This window comes from Camelus dromedarius, chromosome 3 (assembly GCF_036321535.1).
Source record: "Camelus dromedarius isolate mCamDro1 chromosome 3, mCamDro1.pat, whole genome shotgun sequence".
Lineage (NCBI taxonomy): Eukaryota > Metazoa > Chordata > Mammalia > Artiodactyla > Camelidae > Camelus > Camelus dromedarius.
The window spans coordinates 7,280,965-7,301,837 of NC_087438.1; the positions used below are offsets into that span (position 1 = coordinate 7,280,965).

The window sequence follows — 20,873 nt, forward strand, 5'->3', positions numbered from 1 at the left end:
TCTTCCATCGCCCCCTTGGAAGGATCATTTAACTTGATGGTGGAGGCGAGGTGGTGAGTCTGGACCAGTGGGCTTGGATGTTCTGGTGATTGTCAGTGTGGAGCATGACAAAAGTACATGTTGGGGGGTAGTTGGGTAGGAGTCCTCTTGGAGGTGATAATGCACAACTGTGGAGTTAATCAGCGGCCAAGGGGAGAGAGGGACCAGAGAAGATCAGGTGACCTTGCGGAAGTAGTGAGAGCACACTGAAAGAAGTGCTGTACAGTTTACATGAATATGTTGTTCAGAAATAGTGTGGTTTTCAAATTTTTCTTTATTTGGAATTTTTTAGTGTCATTTGACTTAAATGAAGTCTGATGATTATTTATGAGAATCTTTGTAGTTTGTGGTATAGAGTATTGATTTCTAAAGAGGAAATATGTATGGATTGATTTCTTTGGTTTTTTTTTCCTATACATAACATTATGAACTTCAAGTTTTATTAAGTTTAGTTTTATGAGCTCTCTAATGAAAAATGAAAAGTTGGACATGATTTCTGAATGAATTCTCAAAATTATAGTGAAAGTTTCAATCTTCTAACTAAATAAATGGGTTAAATGTAAACATAAATCAAATAAGAGATGAATATGTTTTATTAATGCTCTTCTCCTTTAGGAACATGTCTTCTGGGTGGTGTCTTTAAACACACTGTTCATTCTTGTTTTTGGTAAGTGATGTTTATGCTTTAATTTATGATATTATGGTAGAAGTTTAATTTTCTAGGAGCCTTGTTAAAAAGATTTTATTTCATAGGAATATATGAAACAGTTTTAGACAGTCACCTGGTATAGTAAGGCCGCAGGTATACAGTTTCTTTCCTAAGCAACGCTGACTGCAGGTACTTACCACCTTTGCTTCTGTTGGGCATTTCTATCTCTTTTTTATAGAAGCTGATTTTACACTGACTTGAAAATATACAGTATCCCACTCTGAAATTAAATTTATAATGATTATCTGTGTGTTCTACCCTATGGCAGAAGATCTTGTTTTCATTTCTTAAAATCCTGACCATAGTCTTACAGAGACCTTGGCTCGGGAGCTGTCACAGAGATGGATGCAGGCTTGAGAGAAGACTGAACTTTCCCCAAGTGTAATTCCCCTCAGAACCAGCTTCCAGGAATGCGGTCACTTCCAGACACTTTTCACAGCTGCAGCTGTGAGGGCTCCATTGGGAGTCATGAGAGAAAGGGTTGAAATGCAGCTGACAGGTTTTTCTGCTTAAAGGAAACTGGGGCAGGTAAACCAGGGCTTTAGAGTTCAGTTCCTGCATTTCTCAAGGTGAAGCCTGATCGAATTGGGTTACTGTTAGACTGTGCTATGATTTATTTCTCTTAGAGAGACTTCAGGCTACAGATTGCTGTATAGGGAGGGTCTTTAAGAAATCCTTCCCTAGTGCATGTGAGTTACCCTCACCTCTGCTGAGGACAGGTGAGGATTTCCCAAGTTCCTTCTGCTAAACTCCTGGTTATTTGCTCTGTTGGAGAGCAGAAAGCGGTGTCTTCAATAGGCTGTGTGGTCAAAAAGACACTGGATAAGTACATTGAGGATGAGACAAAAAATAATTATATTCTGAATATTTTCTATAAAAGAGCAAAAGAAATTTACATGCATCTTACTGAAACAGAGTATCTTTTAAAAGTTCCATTGATTCTTAATTTTCAATAGGTATTTAAGATAATACAAATTAACAGGAAGCCCATTCTTTGTTTCTCCATGCATATGGGTATAAAAATGTGTCTGCAGGTAATTCTGCATTTATTTTCCATTATATAAAATAATTGATTTATAGAATGTGAAACTGTTTTGATCATGACCGAGTTTTCTTTGAGAGAAGAAATGATCTATAGATTCAGTGTTTGTTCTGCAAGAAAAACTTAATGCTGAATTAATATCTGGAGGAACAAGTCACCTTTAAAGCATGAATTATAGAAGTAAGAACTCATTAATACGAAGCAACTCTCAACTAAATAAATTTTTTCTAATCCAATCTCCTAAGCTTATACTATGGAAAAAATTTCACCTTAGTAAACTTACATACATTATACTTAGGATCTTTTGAAATGAAGCAGGAAGTTTTCCTCTTTTTAGGAATAGACTTTTTCTTTTAGGTGGACATAGTCCTAGGGATTAAGCAACACTCGTTTCTTTCCTACTTGGCATTGCTTTGCTGCAGTTTTCACTAGCATTTTTAGACCTCTGTGGTCATGTGCTTTGCAGCAATAAGAACTTACAATGCTGCTGTCTTCCAGTAGAAGGGAATGATCCTGAAAGACTGACCTTAATTTCAGGATGAGTATCTAGTAGTTGCTGCATAATGGATAGGAATAGATTGTTAAAATTAGTGCTTCAAGTTGATGTTTACATATATAAATAGAGTTGAATTTGAAAGTTTACCTTTCCCTGGGGCCTGCTTGAGTCATCCTGAGAGTTGGGTGTGAGAACAAAATAGGAAAAATTCTGCATATTGTTTTTCCTTACCCTTAAAAATTTTCTTATGCTTTATAGTACACATAATATATTAGTAAAATAATAAATATGTGTAATTTATAAACAAATGTAAAAATATTAGGAATACCTGTTCAAAAGAAAATTTCTACTTACGAATACTTGGTCACGAAGGTTTGGCAACCAGATCCTATAGATTGACTCTGATTTTGTCTTCATGATTCTTTCCTCCCCCTTTGAATCTGTACTATTCAGTTGTTTTTGCCATAAAGGGAAGATAATTAAATCTTATTAAGAATGAATTATAATTTTGTTAACATGGCAAGAAAGACTTGAGGAAAAGAGACTCTAAGAATTTTCAGTGTGAAAATTTTAAGGCTAGTTTTTAATCTAACCATAGTATCATCAAATTTTACAAAATTAACAGAATTTAATGTTACCTATCAATAGATCATATAAAAAATTCTAGATTGTCTCCTTAAATGTCATTTTATAGTTGCTTTGTTTGAATGAGGATTCAGATAAGGTCTACACATAACTTTTTTTTCTTAAGTTTTGGACAAAAATTTATTAAATTACACTAAAGTTCATCTGTTTTTAAAACATAGGTGAGAACAGTCAAAAAGATTTTGAGAAAAGTGTACTGAGGGAGGCTTGCATTGCCCAGATACTGAAATTTTTTTAAGCTATAGTAATTAAAAATTTTTGTACAATTTTTAAAGGTTACTGTCCATTTACAGTTGTTATGGAATACTGGCTCTATTCCCCGTGTCATACATACAGTGCATCCTTGAGACATCTTACATCAGCAGTTTACTGTTACTTTTGGTTGTTAAGTCTTAAGTTCTCGTTGATCTAGAATAATCTTCTGTTTGCTCCCCTCATTTGTCCCCACCCTATTTTGCCATTGATTTGTCTAAGAGACTAGGTCAGCTGTCTCCTAAGTACCTCACTCCTGTGTTTGTCTGAATACTTACTGATGATGTCCGCTCCCTCGCTCCTTTGTCTCCGTATTTCCTTTAAACTGGAAGTTACATCTGAGGGCCTGATTAGATTCAGGTGCAGTGCTTCTGGGACAGAACCTTCACTGGTCATGCTTTGCCTATTAATATGACATATGAAGAAGTGGAAGAAACCTGGTTAATTCATCTTTATCTGTGGTTCAGGTGATGGTATCTTGAAGCTTCTGTTGTTAGATTTCATTTTTCCCTTAACTGTCAGAAAGTAATCTGTGGGAGGTGATATTTTAGTATTGTGCAGATACCTAGTGCTCCATCAGCCTTTTACTTAATTGTTTTATTATCCCTTGATACTTGCCTGAAGTAATTTATTTTTTATTAGGCATTGCAAAATGGTGATTTTCAGATTCCGTCATCTCTTTTTAAACATTTATTGGCTGGCTTTTCTATAAAAAAGCTTGTTCTAGAACTATTTAGTTAACCTGCATTTGTTTGTTCAGAAGAAGCAGGGCAAATGTATAGTTCTTTTCCTTTAATTACTACTTTTCAGGATAAGGAATTGATATGCTGACTACTTCCTTTGGTAATAAAAGTAGTTTCTGTTATGTAGCTTTTTTTCCTTTTGTGGTTTTTTTTTTTTTTTTTTTTTTTTGGCTTTCTCTTTTTTTGAGTATTACGAACTCACGGATTTGCATGTATTCAATGTGTTTCCATGAGTTTTGGTCATTTTTTTTTTTTTTAATGCTCATATCTTCTTCTCTGACTGTGAGGCCTTTTTCACAATGATTCTTGTGTCCTTTCACCATGAACTTACTAGAGGTTGGTAACTTTTTTGTTCTCTGGTTATAGAGAATATCATAGGTGATAGGTACATTTTTGGTGTCAGTTCTAAAATTCTCCATTTCTCCAAGAAGTCTTTATTCTTTTTAGTGGGGTGGGTAGTAGGAGTGTTTACTGTTTTGATTTTGAACTTTTCATTGAGTTTTTTTCCTCCCCTTTTAGCATTTTGCCCTTACCACATTGGTCATTTCTCCCTTGTTGGTTTGGGATTTGAAGAACACGTGAGTATAATATTTTTACAAACTTAATTACATTGATTTCCCCAAATTTTTGATATTTGTTGAGTAAGTTATAATGTTGTAAAGAGTTACTTCATTTTTCAGCCTGTCTTATATAAAAGAATAGTTATCTACGCCATTTTGCTCATTTCTTTTAAACTAAAAATGGCTCAAGATGTAGTAGGACACGTTGCCGGCTAAGGAAGATGCCCTGAATCTCATGATGCACTGCCTTCCTTAATGTTGGGCAGGCCAGAGACATACTATGGGAAAGTTTTCTTACAGGCTGATTTTTTTTTTTTAATCAACTGTACTTAAGTTAAAAAGTAAACAACCTACCAACCAACCCATTTAAAATATGGGCAAAAGAACTGAACCATCATTTTTCCAAAAGAGGAAATGTAAATGGCCAACAGGAACATGAAAAGTTGTTCAGCATCACTAATATCAGGGAAATGCAAATCAAAATCGCAGTGAGATATCATCTCACACATGTCAGAATGGCCATCATCAAAAAGAACACAAATAACAAATGTTGGCAAGGATGTGGAGAAAAGGCAACCATTGTACACTGTTCATGGAAATGTAAATTGGTGCGGCCACTATGGAAAACAATATGGAGGTTTCTCAAAAACCTAAAAATAGAACCACCATATGGCCCAGCTATTCCACTCTTATAGGCTGATTTTTGACCTGTTCTAATAGCTTGGGTGCTCCTTTCCCTTTTCCCTAGTTGTCCCATAGTGAATTTTGGAAAGTAGTGATATATGAATCGATTTTTAGAAATGTTGATCTGTGTTGGAATGATGGGCTGTGGTATTTTCTAAAGAATTTGCTTTAATTTTGACATTTTGTTGTCTTTCTGAGGTAGTTAAGTATTTGGATGGACAACTATTACTCTTTTGGGGGGGTCTCCAGAAGTATTTAGTCTTTTAAGACAAGCTGACATCTGGAATATTCTGGTCAATTTGTACGTGTGAATCCTGGGAGATCGCATGATCACATTCTGAAGTATTCTGAAATGCCAAAGAGACACATTCCAATGTTTAATACAACTCTCCGAATTCTCACTGGTTGAATGCAAGAACTTGAAAGGCTCAGATAAATGCTTTGATAAATTTTGACTTTCTAGACTCTCACCACTTACAATTTGAAATTCAGGAACCAAAAAGTTAGGCAGTATTTGTCGCTATTTAAATTCTTACTTTCTGTAAGTTGGGAATGGAACACATTTGGAGAACAGGGGAAACTGAAACATGGTGGTAGGTGATAGGGTGGCTAGGATGCATCTGGCCGCTGGACCGTGTGGGCAGTTTGCAACTGCTTTCAGCACTCAGTTTTTACCAAGTCCACTTCAGAATAGAATAGAGTGCAGACTATTACAGCTTTTCCCTTATTTTTGTAAAATTTAATTCATTCTACTCTTATTTTTTCTTCTTGAGTAAATGTTATTTTAAAATTTTCCCTCATCTTTTTGTAATATGTAGTAGGCAGTGGGAGGTCCTGGTTTGTAGAGATGTCATCCTGAGGGGATTTATTTGGTTGTTTTTTAGTTATAAATTCCCTAGATAGTTCACTTTTAGTCTGTTTGGATTGTTTGATAAGTATTGTTAAACTGGGGTATAGGCCATGTGGTAAAATTAAATTTCTTTTTCTTTTTCCTATTTCTAGGTCCAGGCATCTCATTTTGAAGGCCTAATCACAACCATAGTTGGGTATATACTTTTAGCAATAACATTGATAATTTGTCATGTATCCTTTAGTGAACCAGCTTGGTGATCAGTAATGTTCATACCCAAGAGTTGTTCCTGTTAATGACAAAACTATTTTTCTCCATTTATCCTTTTAGTAAAAGTTGTAGATATTTATAGTGAGGATGACAGCAGAAAAAATATGGAATAAATTAATTCTGTCTGTCTGTCAGATCATATTAAGTGTTGACATATAAATAGTCACCTGTTTCATTGTATCTTTCTTTAAATGCTCAGTTTTTCCTTGACTGGATGCTGTAGGGCTTGGCCACTCTTGTTAAATTTCATAGGTCTCGTCGCTTGCTGGGAGTCTGCTATATTGTCGTTAAGGTAATTCATAAGGTATTATGAGTTAAAACTGGAAACGATTTCTCCCCATTTGGGTGATATTGATGACCTTTATTTTTACTTAAAGGTTTCTTTGTTAGTGGTGGTAGAAATTGGAGTGTTCCCTCTCATTTGTGGCTGGTGGCTGGATATCTGTTCCCTGGTGAGTTTATTATTCATTATCATGCAATCTAATAATTTTAAAGCTTAAAAAAAGTGGTCTTTAGGATGGGTTCCTTTTAATGGAAAGTCAGTACTTGATAATAATTTGGTTTTTTTTCTTTTGAGTGTATCATTGTAGAGTCTTAATATTGCTAATTTTTCTTAAGCACCTGATTTTTTTGAGGCTTTGTGAACATTTTTGATGTCAGAGTAGTTTTGACTGGAACCTTTCTAATAACCAGTGGAGAATTTTCTTACTCATTTGTTCTTCTAAATTTTCTGAAGATGCCAAGACATTATATATGTAAAAAGAATAATCTGGTAGAAAGGCTGCCTTTGTAGTAATAAATTCAACCCTCACCATTTGTTTTAACTAAGGTGATCAGTCTTGATTAAAATCTTTAATGACTGTCAGTGATAATCAGTTTTTGACTTTTCAAAAAATTTAAATGTAGGAAAGCTGCTTTTGGTTCTGAGAGAGCATTTTCTTCCATACTTTACTATAAAACTTGTCATGAATTCAGACCTGTAACCAAGAAGAGAATGTATTAACCAAAAATGGTTCTTTTCACAATAGCAATATTGGTAAAGTTCTTATTCACCAATTGCTTTATCAGTCTTGCCTCTTTAAAATTTTTAAAGTGTCACGTACATCTTTGAAATAGTATCCAACCTTATATCATTTGTATTTCTGAGATATCATGAAATGGCTTTAAGAGAATTGTAGTCCTAGAAATATCAGAACCTACATGCATAGTGATTAACTCACTTCCTAGAAGATGTTAACTTGACAGATGTAAGTGGTACAGACCTCTCTCACCTGTTCTGATTTAGGAAATGTTTGATGCTACTCTGAAAGATCGAGAATTGAGCTTTCAGTCAGCTCCAGGCACTACCATGTTTCTGCATTGGCTGGTGGGGATGGTGTATGTGTTCTACTTCGCCTCCTTCATTCTGTTACTGAGAGAGGTGAGTTCTACAGGGAAGTGTCAACACTATACGTTTATAAAAAGGACTTTTGTTTTAACCACAAGTCATGCCTTAAAGGCTGTGATGATTTCCTAACTAAATCATTTTTTCTGTTATTTTATTCTAAGAAGGAACAGGTATCGACTAGTTTGGCTCAACTGCTTTAAATAGTTTTTAGGCATTTGTCTCAAAAATTGACAAGTTTTATTCTGTTTGAGTTCGAAAGATGAGTAAATGGAGGGAAAAGATTAAAAGCACTTGTTTTACTTGGTATATATCAGAACCATCCTCAAATACATATTCTTGGAATTTTATGTGGTGTAAGCCTGTCTTGGACTTGCAGAACATTTAATGCTGGAAATACCCAAAGGATAGGGTTTTGCAAGATTAAATATGTAAGATGGTCTTGAAGCAGGCGCTTAGGAGTGTAGAATTATAGTGAGGGGCCTTTATGACTCTGGTTCACTTGCCAGATGGGTACTTGTGCTAATCCTGTTTTCGGAATAGAGTCCTTACTGATTTGAAGACAGTGAAAGCAGGGTCAGTATTTGACTAGTATACATCTCTTGCTTACTCATTCTGGTGCAAAAGCAAGTATAAAACTTGAGTAATTCTGCTAAGTGTACTTGCTGGTGTGCATTCTTTCCCTAAACATTACTGCATGCTCCCTCTGTGCCAGACACTGTGCTGTATGCTGAGGTAGCAGTGGGAAACAAAGATGCAGTCCCCACTCTCCTTTATTTTACATCCTGGGAAGGAATTGCAGCCATGGGACAGGTCTGCTTACTCCACTGAGAGAGGTGATGGAGCTGTGCAGGGCCTAAAGGAGTGGGCCGACGCAAGTCCAGTGTGGACAGGATACAGAAGCACAAAGGCTCAGTGCTGTTCTTGGTGAACTTTGCTGTTCGGGAGATTTGAGGGGTTGGAGATGGGGCTGGGGGCCAGAATGTTCTGTTGAATCATATAGTGTAAGTTCAGTAAGTTCTGCTTGCAAATAAAGTTTGCAAACCTTGTTTTGAAACTAGTGATTAAGACTAAATTAATCTGTTTTTAAATTATAATTATATATGACCACTAAATTACATTGTTCAGTGATAACATATTTTATACTGAATTTTTTCATTTTATAGTGTAGTGTTTTTTTGTTGATAACAGAAATTCCTGACATTTTGGAGTTAGGTGGAACCTTAGAGGTCATGTATTGTATAACCCCTTTGTTTGGAAGATGGAGAGAGAGAGTTCAGGCAGATGAGATGCTTTACACAGGGTAACTCAGTGAGTTTGGACCGCCCAGAATAATCCCCAGACTCATTCATTGCCCCATTACCCACAGCCTCTAGGGTTGATGATTTCTCCTGAGCGACAAGAAAAAGATGTAGGTAGTAAAATGAAGATACTGAGAAGCTGAAGGGTTTCTTAATTAAGATAACCCTTCTTGGGAAGTTTGAGAGTGAAATCACATCTTCTGCTTAGGACATTTATAAATTGCAGCCTAATCCTTTCCAATATATAGAGATAATTTTTATAAAAATATTTGTTTTTCATCTTGGAGATCTAGATTTCTTGACAGATTATATACTTAAATTTTTTTTTCTTTGAGTGATTAAAAACATTAATGGACATCAAACATGGGATATGTTTTCATAAAGATTCTGATTCATAAAGTTCTGGTTAGGAACTTCTTTTCCCAGGAAGGCTATGTGAATTTTGTAGGGCCCATTTTATAAGATGCTGTAATAATTTTAAGAGCTTATTTTTCTGTTAATGTTTTAGCTCATATACACAGCCTGAAGACATTGGTGAGTATTTATAGCATTTAAAATATATTTGCAGGTACTTCGACCTGGTGTCTTGTGGTTTCTAAGGAATTTGAATGATCCAGATTTTAATCCAGTACAAGAAATGATTCACTTGCCTATTTATAGGCATCTCCGAAGATTCATTTTGTCAGTGGTAAGCATACCTTTTATTGTTTTTGAAGTAAAATGATTTTTCATTTTTTTTTTTTCGGTCTTGGGCACTGGTAGTGTGGACTGAATAATTTAGGTTTATCTAAACCTTTGGAAGTTGGTTATCAAATAGCTGTTTTAATTGGTTACTTTGATTTAAAAAAAATGTTAGTAACCAAAAATGCCTTCTGGTTCTTTACTAGTATAATTGATTGTCAAATTACGGGTTTCTGAATTACCTTTAATTTGCATTGAAGCAATGGAAACCTGTTAATAGCTTCTAAATTAAACTCTTAACAGAAGCATCTCAAAGTTTCTTCCCTGCCTGGAAGACGAAATTGCCTAGTTAAATCTAAGTTTTTCCAAAATAAAATTCTAAAAGCAATATTGTGTGCCCTTTAGAAGCTTTTGTAGCCATTAATATTAGGGTCATGTCTTATACTTGTTACAGGTGGTTTATTGCATTGCAGATAATTCTGATCCTTTATTGTGAGTTTCTAACTCTCTCCTCACATACCATGCAGTGATTATCCTTTGTGGCTCCTCTTTGAGCCCTTCTGTCCTTTGAGAGAGAGAGAGAGAGGGAGCAGCAGTGTCCCAGAAATGCCGTCTTTACATAGAGTGACCCAAGTACAGTGTTGGGTGAGGACCCTTGGTGCCTGGGTGCATACAGATTTGGATTGTGTATCGAGTGTGTTGGGAAGTCAGCCTGTCTCATGGGAGTGATTTATAGTGGTGCCATGCCCATTTTCTTACTGCAGATCGTCTTTGGCTCCATTGTCCTGCTGATGCTTTGGCTACCTATACGGATAATTAAGAGTCTGCTGCCTAATTTTCTTCCATACAATGTCATGCTTTATAGGTAAGTTTTTAAAATTCAAAAACTTTACTCATTTAACTCTGTTACAGATTTGATATTCAGAGCACATACATTTAAAACATTCATTTCTTACAGATATTAGAAATCATCTGATAACTAAATTTTGCTATGTTCTGAATCACATAAACATTAGTTTAGCAGTTTTATTTTCCAAAGGAAGATTTATTTTTTGCAAACGAAGTGTGCCCTTGCTTATTAGCATTGAAATGTTTAATGTACCTAATAAGAGTGTGTTGGTCGCGTCATCTTTAAATGAGAAGCACATCATTTGTAATGCAGCCATAGTTATGCATTTAGTTATAGATTAAAATTAGGATGTAAGACTTATAAATGGACAGTCTTTTTTTTAATTTAAATCTCACATCACTTGGAAAGAGTCTCTTTCACTCCTCCCATTCCCCCTTTTTCAGAGATTTGCATCATCCCTTCAGTCACCAAATATACCAGGAGAATTAGATTTCCTCCTCAGATTTACTTGTAATTAGTCTTTAAATCTCGTCAGTTATAATTCTTTATGATCTCTTTATCTATTCCAACTTGATTTACTACTTAATAACTTAGTTTAGGCCTTCCTCTTGTTCTTTATTTATGATCCATCCTTAACACACCTGTCTCTTCCTTCATAATGTACACGGTAATACTGGGTCATCTAGAATGATATACAAGGCTGGCATAGTCTCACACTGCCTTCCGAGCTCCTTATCTTGCATTGTCAGACTTTGAGTTCTGCTCTCCAGCCATGCTCAGCTTCCACTGAGGCTCCCCGTAAATGCCTGTCTGTTCCTGGGCTTTCCCTCTTTGTTTGGAATGACCATCTTCCCTTGTTTGCCTGGCATGCTTTTGCTGCCTTTCCTCAAAATCCAAACTGAGATTTTATTCTTTGAATTTTTCCTTAACTTGAGTAAGTCATTCCTCCTTCCTTATGTATTTGGGTCATCATAGAACCAGGAAGCATAGTTTTTGGCTTTATTTGTTGTTGAAATAGACCCATTTTGGTAGTCAGTTATACCTAGAAGTCTAGCAAAGTATAGCAATGTTTCATCCGTTCTTTCATTGAGCAAAACTGAGGGCCCGTTATCTACCAGGCACTTTTCTCTGTACTAGGGATATAATGATGAACAGAACAGAAGCAAAAAAAATCTCTGCACTTGTGCTTATATTTCAGTAGGGGAGACAACCAATAAAACATAAAATATATAGTATGTCAAAGGGTCATAAGTGCTGTGGGGAAAAATGAAACAAAGAAGTGACTGGTGAGGACCTGAGGAGGTGACAGTTGAGAAAGGCCCTGAAGGAGGTGATGGGGGAGTGAACCATGTGGATTCCTGAAGGGAGAGCTTCCTTGCAGGGGGTTGGGCATCAAGGTCGGTTTGAAGAGCAGCAGGGAGGCCAGTTTGGTTGCAGTAGAAGGAGGAAGGAAGTAGTCGGCTGTGAGGTTGGAGAGGTCATGGAAAGCCAGGTCCTAGAGAACCTTGGGAGCCATTGTAAGCACTTTGATTTTAACTTGAGTGATGTAGGAGGATCTTGGAAAGGTTGTGCAGAGGAGTGATTTGACCTAGGTTTAACAGAGATTGCTCCGGGTGCTGTGATGAGAAGAGACTAGGTTAGGATGGCCAGGGCAGAAGCAGGACACCAGCTGGGAGGATAACGCAACCATCCTGGTGGGAGGTGAGGGTGGCTAAGATGAAGGAAGTAGTAGCAGAGGTAATGAGAAGTGGTTAGATTAGGGTATTGTTAGGGTAGTCACTAGGGTTCTCTGGCTGTTTGAATGTGGGGTGAAAAAAGGCAGTCAAGGATTTAAGCTTCTGTCTTGAGCACCTGGAAGGATGGAGTTGCCATTTACTAAGATGAGTTTTGTGGAGGAGCAGGATTTAAGGGGAAGAGTGGGAATTTGATATTGAACATGACCAATTTAAGATGTCTCATTTCGGCATGAAACATTGAGTTGGCATTTTGGATATATAAGTTAGGAACTAGGAAAGGTGTCTGAATAGTGCACAGAAATTTACAGAAAGGTGCTGTTTTAAGCCACAGGAGGATGCATTCATCCAGAGGGCACAAGTAGATAATAGGGGGAGAGGACAGAACATGGGCCCTTTATTGTTTCCAGGTCGGGCGGGGACTTGAAGAGGAACCAGCAGGTCTTGGAAAGGTGTTCAAGAAGAAAGTGTTTTGAGGAGCAAGGAGTGACCAGTTGTGTAATATGCTACTAATATAGCAAGTTAGGTGAAGACCAAGACCTAACTTTTGGATTTAAACAACATGAAGGTCGTGGCAACCCTTTTTGGGAACAGTTCGGGTGGTGGTTGAGAAGGAAGCCTTGCTAGCTTCAGGAGAGATTGGACGTGAGGTGATGAAGAAGACAGTGAGTTCATTCCACTCTTGAAGGAGTTTTGCTGTCATTCCATTGGGTGTTTAGTTAATATGATACAATTATAATGGAAAATTGAATTCATGCTGTGAATTACGGCTTTTTGTAATTGTTTCAGTGATGCTCCAGTGAGCGAACTGTCCCTTGAGCTGCTTCTCCTTCAGGTGGTCTTACCAGCATTACTTGAACAGGGACACACGCGGCAGTGGCTGAAGGGGCTTGTGCGAGCGTGGACTGTCACTGCTGGATACCTGCTGTAAGTACAGGCAGATGACTTGTAGGCGTGGCGTATGTGTCAGTTTAATAACTTTCCTGAAAAAGTGTGTCCCATGCCCTGCCAGGAAAAGTTAATTTTAATAAGAGAGTTTCATGATATCTACAGGTGTGTATAATACTCATTTATAAAAGCTTTAAACTTTTCTAATTTTTCTAATCCTTTTTTATCCTTTTATGGAGAATATATGCATGTTTACCTTTCTATAGAGGGTTTGCTGCTGGCCTAGGTTCTTTCACTTCATTACACAAGGTAAAAATAAAATACTTTTTAGTGCATTAAAAACAAGCCAAGTTACCTTTATTTTAGAAGTCCTGACCTGGTAAAAGAGCTCTTCTCAGATTTGGTTTCCTAGTCATTTAGCCAGCATGTTGCATTTATTTTTTTCAGGCTTTATATATTCCATGTTTATTTAGAAGTTGAATCTTCGTAGTTTAAACATTTTTTTCAGAAAATACATCGCATCTTGTAGATTCCTTAATGCGAAGTACAGGCATACTTTGTTTCATTTTGCTTCACAGATACTGCATTTTTTTATAAATTGAAGGTTTGTGGTAACCCTGCATTGTCGGATGATGATTTGCATTTTTTAACAATAAAGTCTGTTTAAATTAAGGCACGTACTTTTTTTTTTAACACATAATGCTATTGCTCACTTAATAGATTACAGTATAGTGTAAACATAACTTTTATATGCACTCGGGAACCAAAAAAGTGATCATTTTACTACAATATTTGCTTTATTGCAGTGATCTGGAACTCTGAGAGATGCCTGTATGCATCTGGTTGTGCTTGATTGAGCACTTAGCCTTCTCTGACCACCCTGTGTCCTACCATGAGCCACCTTCTTCCTCGTCTCATTTTTGCTTCAACTGATTTGTGGCTTGGATGTTTTGGTTGAGCTGCATCTCATAGCAGACACAGTGGTCATCTACAGAGAAGAGAAGGAATATTTTCCCCCTAAAATTCTTCACATAGAGTATCTTGTACATTTTTTTTTTTCAGTTTTTGATTTCTTCTCAGATACTGGCTGAAGAAAACATAAAATTGAGGGGTATTCTGAATGTTAATTAACATTAAATTTGGAAAGATTTTATTAAAAGCAAGCACCAGCATTTAGAGTAGATCGAGGTAGTGATGCTGTATATGGATTCTACTTGGACATTTTCTACCCTAAGTAATAATTACCAAGAAAGTAAGTCTGATGTCTGCTGCTTTATTCTGATCTGAGGTGAGAATTTTCACTGATGCAATTTTTATGCAGGGATCTTCATTCCTATTTGTTGGGAGACCAGGAAGAAAATGAGAACAGTGCAAACCAACAAGTTAACAATAACCAGCATGCTCGAAATAACAACGCAATTCCCGTGGTGGGGGAAGGCCTGCACGCAGCCCACCAAGCCATACTCCAGCAGGGCGGGCCTGTCGGCTTTCAGCCTTACCGCCGGCCTTTACATTTTCCACTCAGGGTAGGTACTGTACAGACTTACCAGAAGTCGAGTCAGATTTCTGCTGGGAAGTTTTGCTGCTGTTACTGGTGCTGTTGGTGTGTAGTTCTCTTCGAGACATACCTCACAGTCCTGGTAAGAACCCAGATTTCAGTCCTCTCATTATGCAGCATAGTCTCTGTAGATGTCAGATAAGTTTATCAGATTTTAGAGGTGGGCCATGGAGTTGGGATTCCATGTGCTATAGCTCTCTGCTGTTTGAAAGGAACAATATGGAAGACCCTAGATCAAATGAGATATTAACATTCTTCATTCATTTCAACTGTGTCAGGAACTGGAATGGGCTTTTTAGTGCTTTTCTCTCTTCAATCCTTATGGTATTAATCCCAGTACTGCAAGATATGAGCACTAATCTCTTGTTTCCATCTGATGAAACTGAAGACCAGATTGATTAAGGAAGTACCTGCCTCAGTAAGACTTTCCCCCCAGACTCCTCCAGAACTGTTCCTGTCAGGGGTCACCAGTGACCTTCATGGTATTAAATTCGATGGTCAGGTCTTGGTCCTCACCTCACTTGCTATATTAATAGCACATAGTATGATTGGTCACTCCTTGCCCTACAAAACATTTTTTTCAAAGTCATTTAGGAATCTTCATGGAGGAATTGTTAACTTTAAGTCTTTAAAGTTAAGAGGTCAGGCAGATTTTTAAAAAAGGAAAGTGGGAAGGGCATTCCAGGCCTGTGTCAGGACAGAAGCGGGTTAGACATAGGGGTGGAATTGCAGGGGAGTGAATGTGCCCAGAGGGGCGGGATACGCAGGCAAGCTGAGAGAGATGGGGAGGGGGCCATCAGAGATGAGGGGAACTCTGAGAGATGAGGCTCTTGGATCAGCAAAGGTTATTTTCTAAGCAAAAGGTACTTTCTGGTCCAGGTTAGAGAGAAAATCACTAAGGGGTTTCTCGGGCAGGGAAAGCTGGCGAAGGCTCCAGGCCCCTCTTGGAGTGTTGCCATCTGTCCTTTTCAGTCTTCCTGCTGGAGCTCGGCTCTCTGGGACTTGTTCAGGTAGAGGCAGGCAGCAGTCTCTGCCTTTCTGTCCAGGGTAGCTGCTTCTCTCTTGTCTCAGTGTGTTTCCTTTTTATCTGCAGTTCTCAATATGGGAGCCACCAGCTACAGCTGCATGTAGCTGTTTACATGTAAACTTAATTAAAAATAAACACAGTTTGTAACGGTGTGGAGTGATGTGTTGATTACCTCGGTGGGAATCCCTTCATAGTGTGTACGTGTATCAGATCATATGATACACTTTAAGTATATTACAATTTTATTTTTAAGTCTATATACAATTTTATATACCTCAGTAAAGCTGAAAAAAGAAAAAGTACGTTCCTGGTAGACAACACACATTCAAAGTGAACACAGTTTAACATTCCTTTACTCATACACACTGACCCCATGTTAAGTGCTCAGTGGCCGCATGTGCAGGTGGCTCCTTTGTCAGGCGGTGTGGGTGTAGACATCACAGAAAGTTCTAATCGGACAGCACTGCTAGAAAATAAGTTCTCATTTTGTGAAAAGTTAATTTTGTGAATTTGATTTAAAATGAATATTTTTAGTTTTAATAAATAATGAGGGAAAATTTAAGCTGATTATGTTTTATTGTTGTGTTCTCTGATTTAAAATACATTTGTTACTTGCTGATGTATCGATTATATGGAAGTGGACACTTTATTTTCTTTTGACCAAAATTATAGGTAAGTTTACCTAAAATAAAAATTTCCTTTTTGTGTAAAATGGAAGGAATCCTGGAGATTTCAAATAGAGGCAGTTTCTTTTTACTTTGAGGGGTGTCATGAAACGCACTGAGCACATGTGAACACTGTTTATGACTCTTATGTTTTGCCTTGCAGATATTTTTGTTGATTGTCTTCATGTGTATAACCTTACTGATCGCCAGCCTCATCTGCCTTACTCTACCAGGTATGAGCTTATGCTAGCTCTCTGCTAATGACATCATGAAAAGATGCTTTGTTTTAAAAGGTGTATCTTGCTGAGATGTGATCTTTAATCAAATATAAATTTGAAGTAGTTTTCCCCTCATTTCTTTATTGACTATGGGGTGGTGTTCTGTGTAGGGCTCTCCATCTCATTGGACTCATTTGTATTGGAGCAGAGGGGGACAGAGTCAAGATACAATTTATGATTCACTTTTGGAAGTAGAGTATTCATGGTCACTCAGTTTTTATGGACATTGTCTTATTGCAGTATGGGTTCTCAAAAAGTCTTCTCTGTGGCTTAAGTCATTTTTTCAAACCAGTGTTTTGATGTTAATTATGTTTGCCTCATTATGTAATTATCTTTTCAAAACACTGCATGTTGTTGCTAGAGACCCTTATGAAGCCAGACTGTTCCCTTTGTCACCTAGTAATTATAAATCTGTAAATCTGTAAATTTTAGCTAAATAGCATTTCTTCATCTAACAAGTAATACGCTACGGATGAATTTAGTGGCTTATCATCTTCTGCAGAGCTCAGGGGTAAATGGAGGTGGAGTCCAAAGCTGGTGACAGAGTGGCAGACACAGCTGTCCCTCCTCTCCCAGTTAGTGTTTATAGCAAAAGGTAATTTTCAGGTCTTATCGGCATGTAAATGTGTATTGAGTTAGTGTCTTGATTATAGCACTAACTCATATAACTTTATAAATCAAATTTATATTAAATACTTGAGTTTTCCCATGCAGGCTAAGATTGAGGAGGATCAGCTAGTCAATTTAATTTCAAGTAATTTAAAAAAAAAAAGAATACTTTCTAATTGATAAGAATTGTGATTTCCCTTAAACTGGTATAAATAAAGTTTGCTTTTTTTTTGTATTTCTGCACAGTTATTTTTGACCTTTAGAACTTCGCTCTTAAGTTCACTACTCACATCTCAGCTGTTAAAATGACAAAGTCTAGTTAAACTATTGGGTGCTGTGTGGTAAATGGATTGCTGAGAAAACTTAGTTTTTGAACTTTGGACAGCTTTATATTTGTGGTTTTTATGTTCTGTTTTCATGTTTTCTTCATGAAATATTAAATAGTTAACAAAAGAAGGAAACCTAGTTTTAGTACTTGAATTTGGCAATATAACTACTTTAATTTCATTGGTGCGTAAGTAACTATTTCCCTCTTACTCCTGTCCCACCATCTAGTGGAAAGAATGCAGTTACGTTTAACCGTATAGGAATGCTTCTTGTCAGACACACGTAAGGTGGTGAGGCTGCTTTTCCCCCCATAGGTTACTGTCCTGTATCTACATTTTAACTGATTTAAGTTTCTACAGACTGGAAACTAACCTGTCCTCTCAGAGACACTTTTGATTAGAAGTATGTGAAGCATAGAATAAAAAATGGCCTTTACATTTTTTAAAAACCAACCAACCAACCAACAACAAAACAACCTTGGAGTAGAAATATATATATAGAACAGTAGACATTTCTACAGAAGTATCAGGGATACTTTAGTATCTTTAAATGAACATGCACATGTGTTTATTTCATGTAACATTTATATGTATTTGTAAAAATGAGTTATCTTCACACGAAAACTGGTTTGTAAGGTTGTGGAACAGTCTGTGGTTATCAGCATTATGGCTTATAAGACTTGACTGTTATATAAGACTTGACTGTTGGTTTGGCTTGGTTGGAGGCAGTGTGGGTCAGTGGTCAAGAGCATGAGCTTTGTCATTTTGACATGAAGTCAAATTCAGCTTCCACCCTTGTGTGACCTTGGTTGGGCAAGGTTCTATTGCTGCGCTTTGGTTTTTTAGTCTTCAAAATGGAAATAGTTGCTACTTGCAGGGTTGTTGGGAGGATTAATAAGAAAAATGTATGAAAAATGCTTGGCACAGCATTTTAGGTATTCAAAAATAACAGACTATATTAAGGAGAAATCAGTCCATAGAAAAATACACTGGAAATTTGGGTCTTGCTCTTCTGTGCAGCCTTAGTAAGAGGTAGCCATGTAAAGAAAGTTACTATATAAATGATTTTGCCTGATAGATTTTTGTGGGTACATTGTAGAATTTATTTATAACTCTGTGTGAGGCTGTCCTTTAGACAACTTTTACATGTTTCCCAAGTTTCAGTATATTTATATCTTAATTTTTTCCTAAGAAAATTAATAGGATATTCTTTGTTATTGAACTTTGTTGTGCCCAGTTACTAAAATAAGCTTAGCTTTTTTATCTTGATGAATGAACCAGTATAAGGAAAGTTACTGTAAATTATTTGTAATGTTCCTAAACATTAAAAATATTGACAGCACAAATAATAGGAAATAAATTATCCATTTTTGTCCTATTATGTGTATAATGATACCGTTTAATGAGACAAACAACAAAAACATCCTCCTCAGGCTTTTTCAGTCCCCAGACAACAAGCAATTGGCCTGGCAAGTCAGAGCACACATCACAGGAGAGCTTGTCCCCAGTGACTTAACTGTGGTTTGCTTGTGTCTCAAGTGATTGCATTCTTTAGAGTTTGGGGGGTTTTGTTTTTGTTTGTTTGCTTTTAATGAAGACACTGATATATCAAAATGTGGTATCTTTTTACTGATCACTTAAAATGATTGAAAATACTAATAGTACAATATTGACACCAGGATTAGAGTTCTCTTTACATGACCACATGTCTCATTTATCAGCCTTTCTATTTTCAGTATTTGCTGGCCGTTGGTTAATGTCATTTTGGACGGGGACTGCCAAAATCCACGAGCTCTACACAGCTGCTTGTGGTCTCTACGTTTGCTGGTTAACCATCCGGGCGGTAACGGTGCTGGTGGCATGGATGCCACAGGGACGCAGAGTGATCTTCCAGAAGGTTAAGGAGTGGTCTCTCATGGTAGGTTTTTCTAATAAAGACTGACCTTGTCTGACAGGAGTAGTAAATAGTTTCCTGGTAACTTTGGATCTTCTCACTTTTGTTTCTTCACTTTGTTGATAGTGTCAAGAGAGTTGATTTTTTGAATTAGGAAGAGTGTTCCTTTAATACAGTAGTTTTCAGGTTCATCCTGAGAAACATAGTCAGATGTATTTGAGGGTTAAAAGAGAATCATGCTTTTAAGTGATCCAGTAAGGTTCTTGAGTAATAATGTAATTAGAAAGCTTATTTTGGAGATATTTTACATTTTTAAGGAATAAGATGTTTTGTAGAATTTAAAGTCAATTTGTTTAAGTAGAAATTTCCTTTCATGACATTTTTTTCCCTAAAATCTGATTAAAATTTTTTTTTAAATACGTAAAATCTTGACTTCAGAATTGAGTCGATGTTTTTCATATAAATGGGATTCCTTTAATTATAGTTTGTTGCTAATTCAAGAGTGTCTTGCCTAATGTGAAAGTGTAGTAAGTAGTGGAAATTACTACTCTCAATAAAGAACTCAGTTGCCACAAAGGTGGGGGAAGAAACGTCCCTGGACGTTGATTGTCCAAGTATGGCAGTTTATTGACTGTAATGTTGGCTGTGTCTGATAAGCATGTTTAGGTAAGTGCTTATGCCTTTTCATTTGTATAATCAACTCTAGTTTTGTGTCTGAATTTATATTTTGATTTCATTGAAAGTTTAATATCCATTTAATACTAGTGTTGAAAGAAAAACAAAAGATTCATTGTATATGAAGAATGGAGGGGTTTAATTGCTGTGTAATCTATAAGATAATGAGACTTAACTATATTTAAAATGCAGAAACTGGCTAATACCAGCTTTCATTTGATATTCTTCCATATTATATTGCCTTGTAAATAAGTAAGTACTGCATCTTAACACCATTTTAGTCTCTTGCTGTTGAAACTAATGTACTCACTAAGGCTGCCTTAAGACAAAGGGACATCAAGGCCACTCTGAAGACTGGCTCTTGAATAGTATTCTTCTTTTCTCCTGTGTCTACTTTATTTTCATTTTGTCACTTTGTCCAGATTCTAGAGCTGTGCCAGTAGAGTAGCCATGTGGCTAATGGCTACCATATTGCATAATACAGATAAAAAGGACATTTCTATCATCAGTTAGTTCTGTTGGACCGCACTGTTCTCAGGAGAGCTAATTTGATCAACTTGGTTAATTACTTTTAACTAGGGTTATGTACAGCCCTTCCACTATTCCAGTCTGTCTCAGGGGTCACAGGCCAGCCTGTGGGTGGGCCACCATTGGGTCAGGGGCCTGGGACAATCAGTAGCTTTTCTTGGACCGACAAAAGCTTCTTTCTGAGAA

The 20,873-nt window shown here is 36.8% G+C and overlaps 1 protein-coding gene across 4 annotated transcripts in view; it reads left to right on the top strand.

The window, feature by feature from the left end:
* The window catches only part of MARCHF6 (membrane associated ring-CH-type finger 6), a 69,664-nt gene that overhangs the window by 34,156 nt on the left and 14,635 nt on the right, over nt 1-20,873 (top strand). For 2 of the 4 annotated variants that reach the window (XM_064479525.1, XM_064479535.1), the window contains exons 10-21: nt 655-706; nt 4,446-4,504; nt 6,173-6,253; nt 6,514-6,582; nt 6,668-6,742; nt 7,576-7,710; nt 9,544-9,663; nt 10,421-10,521; nt 13,029-13,166; nt 14,449-14,653; nt 16,541-16,610; nt 19,312-19,508. In XM_064479525.1, the coding sequence (XP_064335595.1) occupies nt 655-706; nt 4,446-4,504; nt 6,173-6,253; nt 6,514-6,582; nt 6,668-6,742; nt 7,576-7,710; nt 9,544-9,663; nt 10,421-10,521; nt 13,029-13,166; nt 14,449-14,653; nt 16,541-16,610; nt 19,312-19,508 (1,302 nt within the window). The remainder of the gene's footprint in view (nt 1-654; nt 707-4,445; nt 4,505-6,172; nt 6,254-6,513; nt 6,583-6,667; nt 6,743-7,575; nt 7,711-9,543; nt 9,664-10,420; nt 10,522-13,028; nt 13,167-14,448; nt 14,654-16,540; nt 16,611-19,311; nt 19,509-20,873) is intronic. The other 2 variants (XM_064479541.1, XM_064479544.1) reach the window with 1 other exon arrangement.